Source organism: Aythya fuligula, chromosome 1 (genome assembly GCF_009819795.1).
Source record: "Aythya fuligula isolate bAytFul2 chromosome 1, bAytFul2.pri, whole genome shotgun sequence".
NCBI classification, from domain to species: domain Eukaryota; kingdom Metazoa; phylum Chordata; class Aves; order Anseriformes; family Anatidae; genus Aythya; species Aythya fuligula.
Genome location: NC_045559.1, coordinates 184,369,381 through 184,387,864, shown reverse-complemented (window position 1 = coordinate 184,387,864; position 18,484 = coordinate 184,369,381). Strand labels below are relative to the sequence as shown.

General features: G+C 41.7%; 1 protein-coding gene across 1 annotated transcript in view; it reads left to right on the top strand.

Moving 5' to 3' along the window:
- Positions 1–1,420: 1,420 nt before the first annotated feature.
- Positions 1,421–18,484, top strand: part of B3GLCT (beta 3-glucosyltransferase) — a 60,447-nt gene continuing 43,383 nt past the window's right edge. The window contains exons 1-3 of the mRNA XM_032202575.1: positions 1,421–1,611; positions 10,100–10,161; positions 11,511–11,550. Of these exons, the coding sequence (XP_032058466.1) occupies positions 1,521–1,611; positions 10,100–10,161; positions 11,511–11,550 (193 nt within the window). The 5' untranslated portion in view covers positions 1,421–1,520. The remainder of the gene's footprint in view (positions 1,612–10,099; positions 10,162–11,510; positions 11,551–18,484) is intronic.

The following is an 18,484-nucleotide window of genomic DNA, read 5'->3' as shown; positions in this document are numbered from 1 at the left end:
TTAAAAACAGGCAGTTTATGGTTTTCCTGGAGGCTGAACCAGATGTGTCCAGTAACATCAGTGGGTACTGAGTGATTGGGTTAGTACGAGGGGAGTGTCTGCAATGGAAATCTTCTGTGTTTGATGGGAAAATGTGTACATACAGATCTTTAGAGAATTCATGCCTATAAGTACCCAGTGTGTAAGCAATTGTTACCTCGAAATGCCAGGTGTCACACTCTAAATTGCTTTTAAGGGCACAGAGGACCTACACCTTACATGTAAGTAAAAGCAAGATTTTTTTTTGTTAAATAAAATGTAAAGGATTATTAATTCTCATTATTAATGCAGGCCTCGTTGCTACAAATGAAAAAAAATGACAGTAAATGGTGAAAAAATGACAGCGCAGTTAACATTGCACATACACCACTTGGTTTCTACGCCTTTGCTTCACACTCACTCCAGAATACATGTGGAGTCATTTTTTGTTTGTGAACAAGCTTTCATATTTGTGATCTTTCTCCACTGATCTGCGGATCAAGAAAGATAGACAATTGTAGTCTTGGACACCTGGTCGATTAGAGAACAGGCTGTCACAGCTAAACAAACTGAAACAAATGCGCGGGCAGGTCAAGAAAGTTCAGACTGGCTGCAACCCCGAGGCCTTACACACAGAATCACACACACACACAATATACACATTCAATAAAAAATACACATTCAATAAAAAACTTGTGGCCTGTTCATGGCAGTCCAAGGGCTATGGGGTTACACAGGGAGTTATGGGGTGACTGCCTGGAGGCTTAGCACACTCTGGCACAACACTTTGTGAGGCATTTAGGGCTGTATTAGGCCACTTGTTAATTTGGACTGTGTTTCTGTAGGAGTGCTGGATATCATTTGACAATATTTAAGTTTGCTCATGAGAAATGAAGAAAAAAAAAAGAAAAAAAAAAACCTTGGACAATGGAGAAACCTTGTTGGAGGACCTCCTGTGGAGTTTGCAATTGAGCATTAAGAACTAAGGACATCTTAATTGTTTTTTTTGGTAATGGCTGCTTGATGCTGGTTACGGAGCGCTGTGCTTGTCAGGAGGATTTGGGGCTTTAATATTGCGAACTTAGTCCATACCTATATGATCCATAACTTTATAGCCCGTAACCACACGGTCTGTAGCTATAAATGCGGGCACGTTTCATTATTCACGGTTTTTAGAATTAAGGACTTTTAAATTTTAAAAATCCTCCGGCCGCAGCCGCCCCTCAGGCAGTCACCACAGGGGCGAGAGGCCGGAGCGGGCGGGCGGCCGCCCGCCAGAGGGCGCCGGGGCCCCACTGCGCCTCCCTCCCTCCCTTCCTCCTCCTTCTCCTCCTCCTCCTCCTCCCGGCGCTGGCGCCCGGTCCTGCCGGGCCCTGGCGGGGGAGGGAGGGGAGGAGGGCGGGCAGGCAGCGGCGGCACCGCCACCAGCCGGAGGCCGCTCGGCAGAGGCGGGCAGCGCCGTGCCCCCCTCCCCGCTCCTCTCCTCTCCTTCCCCCGCCGCCATGGCTCGGCGGCAGCCCGGCTGCGAGCGCTGGCTGCTCCTCGCCGCTTGCGCCCACGTCCTCGTCCTCCTCCCGCCGCCCCGGAGCCGCGGTGAGTGACCGGCGGCCGGGACGCCATGGCGAGGGTGAAGGGAGGAGGGCAGGGGACGGGATGGGATGGGACGGGAGGGAAGGGGACGGGGCACCCCGGCCCTTCGCCCTTCCCCTCAACTTTGTTTGAGGGCGGGCAGCGGGGCTCTGCCGCTCGGGCTCCCCTCAGCTTCCCGCCACGGCGCCGCCTGAGGGGAGGCGGCGGCGGCTCCACGGGCAGGGGGCAGCCCTCGAAAAACCCCTTCCCTCAACAGCCCTGCCCTCAGCAACTCTTTCCGTCAAAAATCTTTCCTTCAACAACCCCTTTTTCCCTCAATAACCCTTCAACAGCGTGTGGAAACCGCCCCCCTGAGTCCTGCGCTCCCGGACTGAGAGCGGGTGTCTCTGAGGGGAGAAACGCTGCCCAGTTTCCTTCATCGCGAAAGAAAAAATAAAACCTCATTTCTCGATGTGTCTTGATTTCTAGAGACCTTTTCTAGGCAGGTGGGGGGAGATTGCGAGAGAAGGGTTTGTCAGCAGTCGGCTCGCCACGGGCTCTTGGAGTTAGGAGCTGTTGCCTGAAGTGCGGAAAGCTGAAATAAATGTTCACAGCTGTTCAGTTTCTCCTTATTTGTGTTCCCAAACGCACCCAGGCTCTGTCAGCATGGGCTCATCAGCTCATTCTGAGCCTTTGGGTTTGATTGCCTTCTGCTAGCGTGGCTCGTGGATCAAAATCCTGCCGGAGAAACCTCGTACAAATAAATCCAGTTTTTAGCAACGCGAAAGGGTGATATTTTGCTTTTTGCCTTGTAAAACATTCTTCCTTTTACCCGTGCAGCTTGGGCTTTGCAGTCCTGATGCCCTACTGCTCGTCCTGAAGCTGTGTTTCATGCCTGTAAGAATGAATAATTTTTCCTCCAGTGGTTCAGCAAGATGTTGTGGCACCCGTAACTTCTAAGAGGGTTGTGATAACACTGAGGATAGCAGCTTCAATTTCCCTGTGTGTGTATGTGTATATAAATATGTTTTATAGACAGAAGTGGAAAAACTCGTGTTCTTGCTTGTGCAGTTATCTCTTGCTTTGTAGATGCTGCTATAAAATTTGCTTACCTAAAGCTTTTTGCAATATCAAGGCTTTCTTCTGTCTTTTTTTTTTTTTAATATCTTTTTATTGTAAAGTCCTTTTGTAAGTACTGTAGGCTTTTGAGATGGCAAGGGTAATAAATTTGCAAAGCAATCAGCTTTGCTGTTGGAAATCATTTGGATTTCATTTCACAGGAGAAAACAGCACGTCTGTTAGTTGTCATTTTATAAATTCCAGCTTGCAGGTGACACCTTGCAGAATGGGGAGATGTGTTCAGGTGATTTTGTTTGGTCTGGCTTTCAGACAATCAGAAGGAATAGTGATGCTTTTTCTTCCATGTTTTTTCTTTGGTCACCTTTATAAAGGTACTGGTGTATACAGTGCTCGCTTAGACATTTCAGTGGTTTACAAGTGGTGGTTTTAGCTGACTTCTTCCTATATGTGCTATGAGCTTAAATAAATTAGTAAAAGAACAAAATGAGTTGCTTTTATTTTATAAAAAGCTTCAGATGCTGAAAACTTGCTCGCATTACCTCCTCTTCCCCCTGCTTTCTTCCCAGTCTTCAGCCTTACCTGGTTAGATCGGGTTCTTTGATGCTTGTAGGGTAGCAACAATAAAGAAATGTCATTAAAACATGGATGTAAATACATAAAACTAATTTATTTTGCCTGCTAGTGCTCTCATGCTGTCTCATTATGGAAGATCCTATCTCTTTGACTGACAGTGGCAGTGCAGATTTTCTCTGGAATCATGTCAATCTGTAGACTCTCAGGTTTTCTGAAAATATGGGGGGAAGAAAAACAAGCAGCCTCCAGCCAAAGCAAAAATAGGCCTTTCATTAAATTATAATCAGAAGTATAAGGAAATCTTTTTAAGTGTTTTGTCTATTGTGCACAGCTTTTGTTATTTGAAGTGGTTATTAATTGTGGTTTTGCTGTACGTAAGTCATCGAATCACAACTTCTCTGTAGCTCATTTAAGTCAACCCACAGCTTGGTGAAGTGGTTCAGGCGGCCTTGAATCAGACCATCAGAGAGAAGAGCACCAGAAGCATTGCCTCGAATCGTTTTTCTCTACGAAGGCAAAAGAGGCAACTCCTCAGTTAACAACATCCTTTGCACTCAAAGGACATCTAATCATAGTCGTTGTTTATACATGAAAGGGTAATACTGAAAAAGAGGATTGCTTCTACTTTTATAGTACAGTTGTATTACATTATATAGTATATTATATTTAATCTACAGTATTTATTTCCACTTTCCTAACAGTTTGTTAGTATGTATTCATGCAGTTCAGCTGCTGATTGATGAAAATAAATTGTGGGTTTTTAATGTATTTTCTAGTGCCATAAGCAAATCTCCTTGCTCACCAAAATTTTGGTTGAAATAGTGAAACGACTGAGAAAAATAATTAGCAATTGAAGTGGCTTTTATTCCGTTCTCTGATTAAATTTCCAATTTTTGTGGAAATTGATACAGAAATGTTGTCTAGCATTTCAGTTGATTTTGGCCCCGCTTTCAAAGGAAATAACGATAAGCTTGATGAAAAGAAAGAGCTTTAAGATGTGTCTAAAGTTTCTTTGCTTTCCTTTCTTTTCCTAGCCTCAGTCCTCGAGCAGGAGGAGGTGAGGACTGGCAATCGACACGTGCAGCTTCTGGCTGCTTGTGCCAGAGCATGTAAATAGCTGCGTGTGGTAACAAATGTCAATGAACACAATGCATTAAGTAACAAAGTGACAAAACAGAATTACAGCTTGCATCTATTACAGTGCTGCTGGGTTTTTGTTTGTTTGTTTTTTGCTTAGATAGCTTTGATTATGAGAAATTGTATCATTTATCACCCTAACCTTTTGGTCTTGGTGGTGCCTACAGAGTTTGAACTATTATTACCAGGTGATTTTTTTATTTTGGTTAATATATATTCTCAGTGCCCAGCGATAAGTCAGTGGCCCACTTGAAGTTTGTTTTACCTCAACAGAATCAAAGGGATAGGGGCAAATCCTGGCTGTGGCAGAGGTAGCTCTAACTCCAGAGATTGGTGCCTTTCTCAGGGAATTCTGTGCTGAAAGAAATCTGCTGCAGTTTTCTGAATTAGTAATGATATTTGGGCATGAAAAGTTTTTTTTTTTTTTTTTTTTTTTTACCGTTAGCATCTGTAAGTTCCCAGATATTGGTCAAACTTCTCTGTTTGTGTACCACACACACAACAAAAAGATGCTCTTTCCACAGAGCTTCTAGTTCCCACCTGTGTTGTGCAACTGAGTGGCCATGACCTGTGCCTGTAGTTAGTTTTTTTTTTTTTTCTGTCTGTGCTCTGCTTCTGGGCATAATGTTTTCAGAAACTTCTGGGGAATTAATTGTGGGTGGATGAATTCATCTTAGAGGTGACCACTGGCTTCCAGGCACTGTATTTCCCTTCAACCCCATGACCCCGTTGTTGATGAGTGTTACACCAGCTGGACTTAGCATGTTCTCCTCGCTCCACTTTTTTTTTTTCTTTTTTTTTTTTTCCTGATAAATCCCTAAAAGAGGATATTTGTGTCCAGGCTGAGAGATCAGGTTGCTTAGCCAGAGCAGTTCATCTTGGCCGTGTGTTAGTAAGATTTGTTACCCCACAAGTACACACCTGTTTAATCCTGAAGACTGCTTTGCTCGTATCAAATTATATTGTGTGATCATAACATATTTTCTAATAATGTTGTCCAGGGACCGTGGCATAATCATTGCTAAAATAAACTCATATGCTCTGCCTGGGTGAAAAACTCAGATGCTGTTGGGTGAAGACCCTTGAGGCTTCTTTGGAGTGTCTTTGAGGGTCAGTAGTGCTTCAGTAGTTTAAAAATAATCAACAATTCTTGTCTCATCCTTAAAATGCATGAGCTGGAAAAAAAAATAATCTTCTTATGATATTTAAAGTAAAAGATACAGAATCATTTAAACAAGTTTAACTGTTGGAAAAGATGGGGAGGCAGCACGTCTGAAATCTCTGTAAGGGTAAAGGTATAGAGGGAGACTTACCATTCATCGCTGTCAGAGTTCAGTTTGTTTAATAAATGGTATGTGTCAGTGTTGAACTTGCCCTTTATTAAGGTCAGCTGCAACAAAATCATTTTCAGCCAGGCATATTCATTTGACCGCCCTCTGCAACAGCACAGAATGACTGGTGTGGGAGATGGTCCAGGACTGCTGGCTGGTTTTGAAGGTTCACCTCTTGGAAGCTGAAGAATGGTCCATCCCTGCGTGCAGGAAGGCAAAGGAAGACGCCAAGAAGCCCACAGGGATGAAAAAGTTCCTGCTGAAAACTCAGATACAAGAGGTAGAAGCAAGGTCAGGTCACCCTGGGAGTAACACAGAGATGCTGAGTGTGCAGGGATGGGGTTAGGAAAGCAAAAGTCAGCTGGAGTTGAATCTGGTGAGGGATGTGGAAGGCAAGAAGGGCTTCTGCAGCTGCACTGACAGCAAAAGAGAGGGAGACTAGGAAAAATATGTTAAATGGAGGAGGTGAACTGGCAGGATATAGAAGACCAAGGCAAAGAAGGTTTTGAGTTCCCCATTTCTGCTGGTAAGGCTTAACCTTCAGCAATCCCAGGGCCATAAGACTCATCAGAGAGTCTGAAGCAAAAAGACTTCATCTTACTGTAGCAGGGCCAGTTTAAGGAACCTTTAAACAAACAGGACATCCAGAAGCCCATGGGAGTGCTGATGGAGCTTGGCGGCATTGTTGTAAGGCCACTTGTGACTATAAGAGAGCAAATACTTGTCTTCAGGAAGGGCAAGGAAGAGAATCTGTGTGCCCTGGTTAGGGCTGGGAGAGAGTTAATTTCCTTTGTAGAGGCTCAAGTGGTGCTGTGCTTTGGATTTTTGATGAAATTTGGATGGATTTTTTATGATTTTTGACACAGGGATGTTGTAGTTGCTGCAGAGCAGCACTCACACAGACTAAGGACTGTTCAGCTCCTCACGCTGCCCTGGCAGGGAGGTACCTGGGGGTGCACGAGGAGCTGGGAGGGGACAGCCAGGACCCAAATATATTCCGTGCCATGTGGCCGGGGTAGGATGGCCATTGCTTGGGGTCTGGCTGGGCATCGGTCAGCGGGTGGTGAGCAATTCCATCGTGCATCACTTGTTTCATATATTCTATCACTATTTTCCCTTCCTTTTCTGTCCTGCTGTACTGTCCTTATCTCAACCCTTGAGGTCTGCCTTTTTTCTGATTCTCTGCCCCAGTGAAGGTGGTGGAGCAAATAAGCCTGGAAACCCTTTCCAAACACATGTAGGACAAGAAGTTGATCAGGAAACATCAGCGTGTTTCTATGAAGAGGAAACGATGCTTGAGCAACCCCACAGACTTCTGCAATGAAATGCCTGTGCTGGTGGGTGTGGGGAAGCAGTAGGTGCTGTTTATCTCAGTGTTAGCAAGGAGTCAGCACTGCCTGCCAGGATGTCACGCCTGGACAGTGGTACCCACAGCAAGTTTGTGTATGTTGTGAAATGAGGACGAGCTGCCTGTGCTGCCACTCAGAGGGACCTCAACAGGCTGGGGAAGTGGGATGGCAGGAATCCCATCAACTTCAACAAAGGGAAATATGCCACGTCCTTCCCCTGGGGAAGAACTGTCCCCCACACCAGTGCAAACGGGGGGCTCGCAGTCTGGCCAGCAGCTCTGCAGGAAGGGCCCGGGGCTCCTGGTGGACAAAGCTGACCAGGAACCTGCACGGTGCCATGTACTGGGTTTGATTTTGGGCCCCTCGGTACAAGAAGGACATCGAGGCCCTGGAAGGTGTCCAGAGAAGGGCTATGGAGCTGGTGAAGGGCCTGGAGCACAAGTGCTGTGAGGAGCAGCTGAGGGAGCTGGGGGTGTTTGGTCTGGGGAAGAGGAGGCTCAGGGGAGACCTCATTGCTCTCTGCAACTGCCTGAAAGGAAGGTGTGGGGAGCTGGGGGTCGGCCTCTTCTCACAGGTAACCAGTGATAGGACTAGAGGGAGTGGCCTCAAGCTGTGCCAGGGGAGGTTCAGGTTGGAAATGAGGAGACATTTCTGCTCAGAAAGAGCAGTCAGGCACTGGGACGGGTTGCCCAGGGAGGTGGTGGAGTCACCGTCCCTGGGGGTGTTCAAGGAGAGGTTGGACGTGGTGCCTGGGGACACGGTTTGGTGGGTGACATTGGTGGTAGGGGGATGGTTGGACCAGGTGATCTTGGAGGGCTTGTCCAACTTTAATGGTTCTGTGATTTTGCTCAGCACAGGTGAGGCACACCGAGGGTGCAGTGTCCAATCTTGGGCTTCCTAGTACGAGAGAGACATGGATGTACTGGAGTGAACCCAGCAAAGGTCCTTGATGGTTGTTAATGGATTGGAGAGCCTGACATATGAGGAAAGGCTGAGAGAACTGGGGCTGCTCAGCCTGGAGAGGAGAAGGCTCCAGGGGTGTCTTTCTAATGTGTAAATACCTGTACAGGGCAGGGAGGGAAGAAAGAAGATGCCTTGATTGGTGCGGTTGGACTAAATGTTCTGCAGAAGTCCTTCGCAACCTCAAGTGTTGCGTGGTTCTGTGATACAAAGATGTTAAAATAATTCCTTGAGGAGCTTTATGTGTGTTCTCAGAAAGATGCAGTGTGGAGCAGGCCTTTTTTTTCCAGTATATCTAAGTCTTGTTTGTTTTGTTTCAAGCATCACACACATTAACATTTCATAAATCTTGGAGCTGTGTGGCACGGGTTATTCAATGTTACGGTGAGGGAGGCAGCGCCGCCTGTCAGGCACAGCTGTTTCAGCTCTCTGTGTGCCATTCCTCCTGTGCAGAATGAAAACAAACCCGTGAAACTTCTGCTTGTGTTGATTTCTGCAAATAAGCCAAATTTACGTGGTGATGCTTCTTGGTAGTGCTGTGCAGTGAAGACATCTCTCAGAATAAGGGTGTTGGTGTTCATCGTGTGATTTGGATCACGTCTGGTAGAATGTGGGTCTGGTTTGTGTAAGGGAAGATAATCCCTTATCTGGTGTCCTGAGGAGTGTTAGGCTGGAAGAAGAGGATGAAAATGATCAGAACAAGCAGTCAGAAAGGTATTTAATAGTCAGATTGAGATATTTGCTGTGCCCTTTCGAAAGAGAAGTGGGAAACATTTCCTGAGGCTGACTTTTGGGGTGGAAGGAAGGGGGGGGTGACCCCCATTTGTACCCTGTTTTCTTCTTCCTGGCTTGATGTCTTATTGAAATGTGGCAACAGCCAACATGAGTCTATTGTGTTAAAATAAGCTGGGGGATGTCTACATCTAGTGGTGTGATTTGAGATGACCTAAGGTGTCAGTGGGAAACACAGCTCCTGGATATTTCATCAGATTTGGTCTCCAGTTGAAACAGTTTAGGATTAGAGGCAATCAGAGGTGGAGCATCACAGGCTTTGCACAGTCTTGTCTTCTCCCTTTCCTACATCCCAGATTTCCAGCCTAAGGAACTGAGGGTTGCCGGTAATTCACTTTGAAATCAGTTTCAAATGGTAAATAATTTAAAATTGCAGTGAGACACTCCACTTGAATCTCGTTTTTTTTTCTCAGTTTTTAAGAAAATCATCTATTTGACGAGAAGTACCTTTAGTTCCTTCCAAGTCACAGCAATTAGTTTTAATTTGCATATCTTCAGTACACTCAACAAAAAGAGTCGTTATGAAGAATCTTAGCAAAGCTTTCTTATGTTAATAGGATTACTGCTTTACAACTGAGACAAATCGATTAGACTCCATCAACAGGAAGGCAATCAAAAAAAATACAGAATCCTTTCTTAGTTGTTTTGTTTTGTTTTTTTTTTTTTCTCCCTAATGCAAACCAAGAGGATATGCTTAGGGAGGTGTCAGTGTTAAAGACTTAGGACAGGAAGTTTGTGCAAATCTGCTCTGCTGGGTCTCTTCTTTTTTTAAAACACTTATTTAGGTCTCTAACACATCAGCAATTTAGACATGTTCAAAGGTGACATTCAAGGTTTCTATTCACCATCTTTGACTCAAATTTACATCAGTGATGTCATTTCTGTGGTTCCAAGCGAAGCTTTGATAATCCAAACCTTCACCTGAAGGCAGAGCGGAGTACAGGTCCCCATGTGATAGCACATTATGCTCTTGTCAGGTGAACTATTGTACCGAACAGATGTGTTGTGTTTTTTTTAATGGGGTTTTCTTGCCTTGAAGCCAAGGTAAATTGGCTTCACATCGGAGTGGTTTTTGGTTTGTCTTTTTTTTTTAGATGTGCAGGAATAGAACTGTCAGGCATGAAAAGTATAGGTTTGGTCAGAAAGGACTGTCTTATGTTCCTGTAAGATTATCAATATAGTATCATACAATGTGAAAAATTGAACTTCTTTTTTTCTTTTTCTGTGGAGCTTTGTCAAGTGTGAAAATCAGCTCCTATAGTATCTAAAAACATCTGCTTTTTCTTTCAGCTTTTGCTCTAAATGTAGTTCTTGACGATGCAGAAGATACAACTGAACTACCGGTGCTGCAGGTAATAAATTTTAATTGCCAGAGCAGAAACATTTTACAGCCATTATAAAATCATCTAGAAGAGACCAGAGGAAAAAGTCTTAACATCTGTGACATCATTAGGACTTCAGTGGTGCTCATTGTCGCTTGTTATCCTGGTCTGTCAAGCAAGATGTCTTTCCTGGGACACACAGGACATGTAATTCTGGTATTGTTAGCATCTTAATTTATCCCCTGGATTCTTAGAATGACTGGAATAAACTTATACTTGCCACCTTTGATTCTTTCTTACATTGAATTTTCTCATTTATTGTGACATTTTCATTAAGAGAATTATTATTATTTTGAAGTTTTAATGTGGAACAAAAGTATAATTGAGAAAATTTTTCTTTTTCCAAGAGAACCTGGGAAGTACATTAGAAACTTATATATATAGTATCATTACATGTTGTCCAGAATGGTTCTCGATCACCTTTCTTATTCGTTAGCAATGTGTCTTCCTTTCTTCTCCATTTTGTTAACTGTACTATACATTGAGAGGGAAATGGCTGCCTTCCTGTCAAATGAGCTTTATTGCTACCCAGATCACATCTCAGGTAAAGCTTGCTTATGAAATTTCAAATTAACAGATTAGAAGAACAAATGGTCAGAGCTAGCCCTGGCGTTCAATTAAAGAGCATAATGTGTGTGTGCGTGCATGTCTTTTAACAGACCTCTACTTACAGATTTATGTATATACATGCACACACGTACACGTTTATACATTTGTAACAGACGTGTGTGTTTACATAGAAGATTTAATGGAGAAAAATCAAATAAAAATACTGGAACTAATCAAGAGTTAGGATCTATAACAAGTCTTTTAAATCTAGTGATCTCACATCAAATCCAATAGAAGTATGGTCAGAGATGTGTGTTTCTAAATATTTTTTTTGCACATGATGATCATTGCTGAATCTACAGTGGTTTTCAGAAATTAAAAAGATCCCAACTGCAAACTCCTGTTACACTGCCATGCATACGGCAGACTAGATAGCGTCATCATGGTTTTGTTACTCCTTGTGAAATGCCAGAACCACCTAAATCCAGCATAAATGTAGAGTTTTATCATTCTTCCATAGGATATAATTTATGAAAGCTTTTGCGCTGTTTTAGTTTCAAAATAGTTTCTCACGTGAAATCTGAGGTAACTCCTAGAACTCTTCAGGATTACTCTTTTTAAGCAGGAGTATAACAGGAAAACAATTGTAAACAATTTGTTTTGCTCTTTAATAAAGGTATTGTAAAATGTTTTATCGTCATATTGTTTACCACTCTACAGAAATACTTGAGTTTTCGCCTGCATCCTAATTTTCCTTTTTCCCCTTCCAGAAGTCTGAAAAAAGTGGAACAATGAGCAAAAGAAGCAGAGGTAAGTACAAAATTGTTTTGTGCAAACTTGTACTAACCTTGTATTGAAGTTTCTGCATTCCAAGATTGTTTTGAGTCCAGCTAGTTCATTTTTATTTGTGTCTGTCTTTTTTGTATAAATAAAACATGGTTATGCTTCAAAAAGCGAGTCTCTGAGCAGTGGCTAAATGCTCAACAGCACTGCTAATTAACTGCTGATTCCCAAATACTTTTTTGTTTTCCTTGCTCATGTAGTCTCATCAGACATAAGCTTCTTGATCTTCATTTGTATTTGCAATCCTTGTAGTTAAGCTTTTTTTTTTTCCCTGAAAATGTGCGCTTGCACTATGAAATTGATGCATTGCTTTTTGTCATACACAGAATTTTAAATCAAATTTCATGATATGTAGTAGCAGTTCCTGTAAAAATTTAACATGGAACTGAATGCTACCAGTCTGCCAGGCTCTGATTATGATTGTAATAACTGGAATTACAATTAGTTACTGGTAATAACTTTGTAGGAACAAGTATTTGACACCTTTCTTAAACATTAATGGCATACTAAGTGGTAAAATAAATTCAGACTGTTATGGTATTTCTCATTCTTCTATACCCCGAGGACCCAGATCTGCTTGTTCTAAAACGAGACATGTTGACCATATTTCTCGGATGTTGAGAGTTCATTCTGACTTCAAAGCTGAACGCCAGGAACATTATCGTGCTTTTACTGGAGTTGCTGACAGAACTCTTAACGGCACTGAGATCTGTTGTTTGTTTGTTTTGTGGAGTTGGACTGTTTTGAACCTAGTTGCAAGCTCTGTCTCTAGGACAGCTAACTATTCTCCCCTTGACCCACTTAGCTCCCATTTTATCACTGAAAGGTCAGGACCTTGTTATAGAAGTTTTATTACTCTCCTTTCTTGATCACCTTTCCTTATGTGGTGTCAAATGAAGGCATTTTCCTTAGTCTGTGTTCTTTCATCTCTTTCTGTTGAATCTCTTAGCGTAACCAGGTTCTGGTTGCTGCTTTTATCACCCTCTGCAGACCTGTTGTGTCTCACCTCATAAAACATCCAGAGAGGCATCGACAGGCTTCTTTTGGCTTTTGCCAATGCTCTGTTTTCATAACTTTCTATAAAATCTCATTACGTAGGAAAGCTATATATAGGCATGTTACGATGGTACATTACTGATGTAGCTACCATCTGCCATTTCTTTCCTTAAAAGCAGACAAACAAAAGTATTTTATACAGCAGGTAGCAAAATTTAGGAACTTGTTACAGCAGGAAGCTGACAGTACTGGCAGATTTCAAGAGGATCAAGCCCGAAAATGTATGGGAGGAGAAACAGGCAGTGATTTATTCTCTAGCATTTCCTAATCCATTAGTTGCAGATGCTGGTGGAGTATGAGGAGTTCTGGATAAAGTGAAGTGTGGTGTCCCTACATAATGTTTCCTGTTGCAGTTGTTAAAGACAGTAAACTGGACTAGGAGGATCCAATACATCATTTCTTGTGTTCTCTATCTTTTTTAATGGAGACCCTACCTATTAAAAAAAATAAAAGCTTTTCTAATATGTATGTTTTCAAGTGTTTCTTTTAGGAGGGTAGAATCACAGGACGTGAATCAGAGTGAAATTCTTGATGGTTCTTAGTTCCTGTCATTTTTTTTTTCATCATTTCATTTTTTTCATCATCTTTTTCAAACTGTTAGCCCGTTGCCCACCCAGAATGTGACGTGGCTTTCTGAATTTTCTTGCATGGATGTTACAGCCCAGACACAAGACCAGTGCTGATGTTGGGCCAACACTGCCGCACCGCGGTGAAAAGCCTTGCCCCTCAGATGGGCATGTAGGTACTTTTAACATTGGGTGCATTTGTCCCCAGGAGGTAGGCTATTACTGACCAGCAATATTTTCAGCTTTTAGCATTTTTGAATAATGAAAGCAGATCTCTTCTTGAAGTGAGGCACTGGCTGTTTCACATAAGCGTAGCAATTACTCATCTGCCATATGTTTAAACGTGTGAAGGTTGGGTTCTGGGAGTAACACTTCTGCTGAGAACCTTGCGTAAGTTTGATATGTGTTGTGATTTCTGAGAACGTAGGACAAATCTTCGTGGGTGAGTATAGACAGAGTAGATAATTGAGAAAGTTTATTGAATATTTATCATTGCTTCAATGAAGTAGATGACATTGGCAGTGAGGATCAGTGGAGTTATTTATAGCTTGAGGCTCTAGGCAGGATTTGGCAGCTTCTGAGGCTGCAGTTTACAAACTTTGTAGGCTGTAGTCCAGCTTCAGCGCAGGTGTTGAAGAACTAATTGGCATTGATCCTGTCTGTAGTATTGGCCCTTCTCTTGCTAGTGATGATTAAGCTTATCCTTTCGCATCTGCTTAATTCAGTGGGTTAGGAAACCTAAAGACAGAGGATGCAGAGGGTCACTGGGTGAGCACTGTATTGACTGGAGCTAGGGTACAGTGATTTCACCTTCTTTGGAAACTCAAGCGCTTAACTTGAGTGTTAGATCCCTCGTGTGGAATGAGAGGGCGACTTCCAGAGGATGACTGAGATCCGAGGTAGGTTGAGTTGTCCTCTGGAGCTATTCATTTCACCACGTCTACCAGCTTTTGGCTCTGGGGTGGGGGGTTATTTGTTTTGGAGGGGATTTTTTTGTTTCTTTTCTTACATGTTATGTGAAAAGGGTGCAGTAGTACTAAGGCTTCTTTTCTTGGATTTGATTCTTGCAAATGTGGTGATATTTTACCTCCTCTGATCTGCAAACACCCGCAATACTCTGAAAGGATCAAAGGGGTTTTTCTCAGTAATGTCCTTTTAATATCCTGCCTGGCTGAGTTCTGCTTGTTATCCAGGCTCTCTAAGAATTACTGTGGGAAGCCTGGGTGGAAAGGTGAGAACAACTTGCAAGGTTTAAACCCTGCTGGTTAAGTATTTGATATTATGAGCATGAGACGCATGGAAAAATCATCTTGAAAATCACTCTCTGCCTGCAAAGGTGTAAGGTAGGGAACTGTAATTTATCAATAAGGATTTCTTTAGTATCAGAGCAAATATTATAGGTGACAGACCTTTCTTTCTAAGTAAGTATTAACACAAATCATGAGTTCTGAAGTGGTAAGCAACATACTTAATGTTATCACAAAAGTGTAAAAAGGGTATGCAATTTGTTAAGGAACAGGGCACTATTATTGCCAATTTTAAGAAGTGTTCTCAAAAACATGGCGTGTTTGGAACTGATTTTAAAGGCTTTTCTTTTAGATGCTAATAAGGCAAATGGCTTAGTAAAATCAGAAAGCAGAAGTACCACAAGCATGCAAACTGTTGAGAGTTAGTGTTTGAAGTTAGGATGACTTTCAGTTCTCATGCTGCAGGCCATAAACAGACCACCAGTCATTACAATGCATGTTGAATATATTATAAATAAACACACACGTTTGAGATTGCTTGTATATGTGTGTGTGCACGTTTATCTATATATAAAGACACACTGCTTTTAATCCAGAAAGATCCAAATAATTTCCTCTAAACGCATTTGCAAGTTATTGTTCGTAGTGTGAGAAACGATTTATCTTTAACTGTGGGTTTAACTTTATACTATGCTGCAGTAAAATTCTTGAAGTACAAGATCCTGATTTGGAGTTTCAAGTTGCTTGTAGAGTTGGCATACCATGGAAGCCTACAGAATATGCAAGTGGCCTAATTTTTTGATACTGACGTTGGAAGCGGAGTTTTTTGATACATGTACTAGAGTCTACAGTTTGTGAGTTAAAGCATCACGGTGCTTCTGCAGTTTATTATTTAGACAAAAATTAAGAGACGTTTTGTTCTTTCTTACTGGAATAAAAACTCTTTTTCCATTGTGCAGATAGACTTAAGTTGATTTTCTTTCCATCATTTCTTTGGAAAGAAAAACCCAAAGAAAAGAAGAGCTAGGTTTAAGCACCATTGACTGAGCTGCAAATATGTCAGCAGCATTCATTTACCTAATAGACCAGTGCTAAGAGTGCACGCTAGCAGTTTTAAAGATGTAGGTATCATTGGCTTCTTTGCCAGAAATGATTTGGACCATGTCACCCATGCTCCAGGGAAGTGTATAAATCATCATGTAATGCTCTGTCTTTTCTGTTGATGCCTATTCTGCCTTCCTAATGATGTGTTTCAATATTCAGCGAGTTAGAGAAAGGCATCGAGATACCCACTGTTCAAGGAGAGTAATGAAATTTGGAAGCTCAGGAGTTGTTTTCGTTCTTCTCCATTTCTAGACCAATAGGAGGGAATGGTGAGACCCACCTCAGAGTATACCAGCAGCCTGGTAATTAAGAGTCTGACTTGAAAAACCAGAAACCCAAGACATTTAAGGCAGATATTCAAGCCCACATCTGCCTCACAGATGAGAATTTGGGTTTCTTGCATCCTGACTGGCTAGAAGAAAAGGCTAGCAAGCAATAGCATCATCATACATTCTTCCAGTATTTGGAGCTTTTGTCCTCTTTTTCCTTTTTAAATATTTATTTATTTTCCCCTGAAATGTTTGTTTTAATGTTTTCAGTAGTTCTGAATTGTCTCAAACAACTTTTTATGGTGAAACTTTGCCAAAAAAAAAATCATGATCTTTGCCAAAAAAAAATCCTGATATCACATGGGTCATTTTCTTGTGCTGGTCCTCATACTTCAATGCTAGTCTTTCAAATTGCAATATTTCCCCACTTTCACCTTTCAATTAATTTAGTGATAACTCCAAAGAAGGTGTATTTTGCATAGCCACTGTATACTCTCTAAAACACACACTGCTGATAATGGCTCGTTAAAAGTTCATTACCTCTCCATTCTGCTTAGCAATCAGATATGGTTGTATTAACACAAGTTGCTGTCTTCCTCTTTCCCAATTCTTTCTTTTTTTTTTTCATTGTGAACTTGGAGCACCTTTCCAATCAGCGAGCATTTGAGATTGTTCAAGATATTTTCCAGGTACAGAAATGCCTGAGGGAAATAAATGAGAAAAGAAGACAACAGGAGAAAGAAAATCAGTGTATTAGTAGCTCTTCTGGAAAAAAACTCTCTTCTTTGTCTTGCTTGGTTGGCTATTTCTCAGCTTGAGAAACAGTTCAGGTGTGCAATAAAGAGGTGAAAATTCTACGTGCTTTCTGTTGACGTTTCAATACAGAGAATATTTCCGTTCGTGAACTATTTTAAGGTACCTGTGCTGGAGGAAACGCTTTCCACTGGATTAAAGCAGTAACACCAGACTGGCTGTTAGAGCACTCCTCGAAAGTATTTCGTTGGGGGATATCACAGCTGTTGTTAAATGTACCGTAAGTGAAACTGGCTGTAATTCAGATGTTTGTGTATTACCGATAGTAAACCAGCAATTAGACAAAGCAGTCTAGTTTTTACTTTTTATCTCTAGGGATGTTTTCAGTGTTGTGCATATAGATGTAGCCTTTTGACTCCTGCTAGCATCAGTGAAGTGTAATTTTAAATTTTGCGCTGATTTTAATTTCTGCACAGGAAAAAATAGCAAATTTTGTGCTAGCTAGCAGTTGCTATTTAGAAGATTTTATTGTGCAAGGTGTTTTTAAGCAGTTTGTAGGGTTGGGGTAGAACAGGCAGGAGTGTTATTTGGGAAAAATGTGAAGTCGGAGCTTAGATCTATGTCAGTACTTACGCCGTCTCCCCATCTTTATCACCAGAAACCTTGCACGATTTGACATGTTCAGGGTTTGTCTTGGTGAATAAGCTAACAAATTGAGGGAAAAGGATATCAGGAAAGGCAGAAAAACATGTAACTGGCAACTCTGAGCTGTCGTAGGTCTAAATTAACAAGCAAGAAACTGCAGAACAACAAAGGAGTGTAACCAGTGGTCAGATGTTGGAGACTGTAATGTTCTTGTAAACTTAGTGAGGATTATTTGGGGTTAGTATCCTTTTTATTGCCACTATTTTGTTTTTGTGATCCTTCTTCATGTGCTCAGTCTCTTTGAGACTATTTCTCTCTTTCTTTGAGCATTTATTCTCTCCATCTTTGTCGTTCCACTGTTCGTTCCTTCTACTCTATTTGCCAAGGTAGCATTTTTATCCCAGAGGTCAAAATCTCAGTGTGACACAAGGACTTCCTAGATTTGATCTACTTGATCTACAATGCAAGAGTACACATTTTGCAAATAAATATTGCATGATATAAAATTTGAATTTCTGCCGCAGTGGCGCTGCAGATTAAAAGTGCTGAAATGCTCTGCTGCCTGACAAGAAGCTCCATCTGCCTCGTCTGAGTGCTCAGCCCTTGGGAGGTTTGTCTTCACACAGACATTGCCTGTAGTAAAGTCTGCCTGTTTTCAGGCAACTATGACTCTGGATTTTCTCTACTGAACTTTCTCTTCTGGACTGTCTTCAGTGTGATCTCTCCTATACCCCAGTGAAAGCTTTGTTTCAATGGAGTGCCAGTAACTGATCTTAAAAAGCTCTCCTACAGGGTTTATCTATATTTTTTTTCTGCCAGATTTCATAATGTTCTTAATGAATAGTCTTGAAGTTTTGCTTTTCTGAAGTTTGACTCCTACATATTTTCTGTTACCTGTATACCTATAAACAATATATACATATATATACACATATATATATAGGTGTGCTCTGTTTATTTTCCACATTTTTAACGTTCTGCACAAATCCCATGAGACTTCTTCATTGATTTCTTTCCTCCTGTCACATTTTGGAGTGATGTTACCTTTAAGCATTAATTCAGCTCCCTTTTCTGTGCTGTCTTCTCCTTGAATTAACTAGAATCTCTTCTCTCATATGCTTGATCCGACTGTCACCTTGATTTTACCAGAATTTAAATGCAGTCTTCAATCCTCTCGCTCCCCATTAGTCCTATGTTTATCTCCTTGAGCTCTGAGAAAGTTTGTTACTGTCCTTTTTTTTTTTTTTCTCTTTTAGCCTGT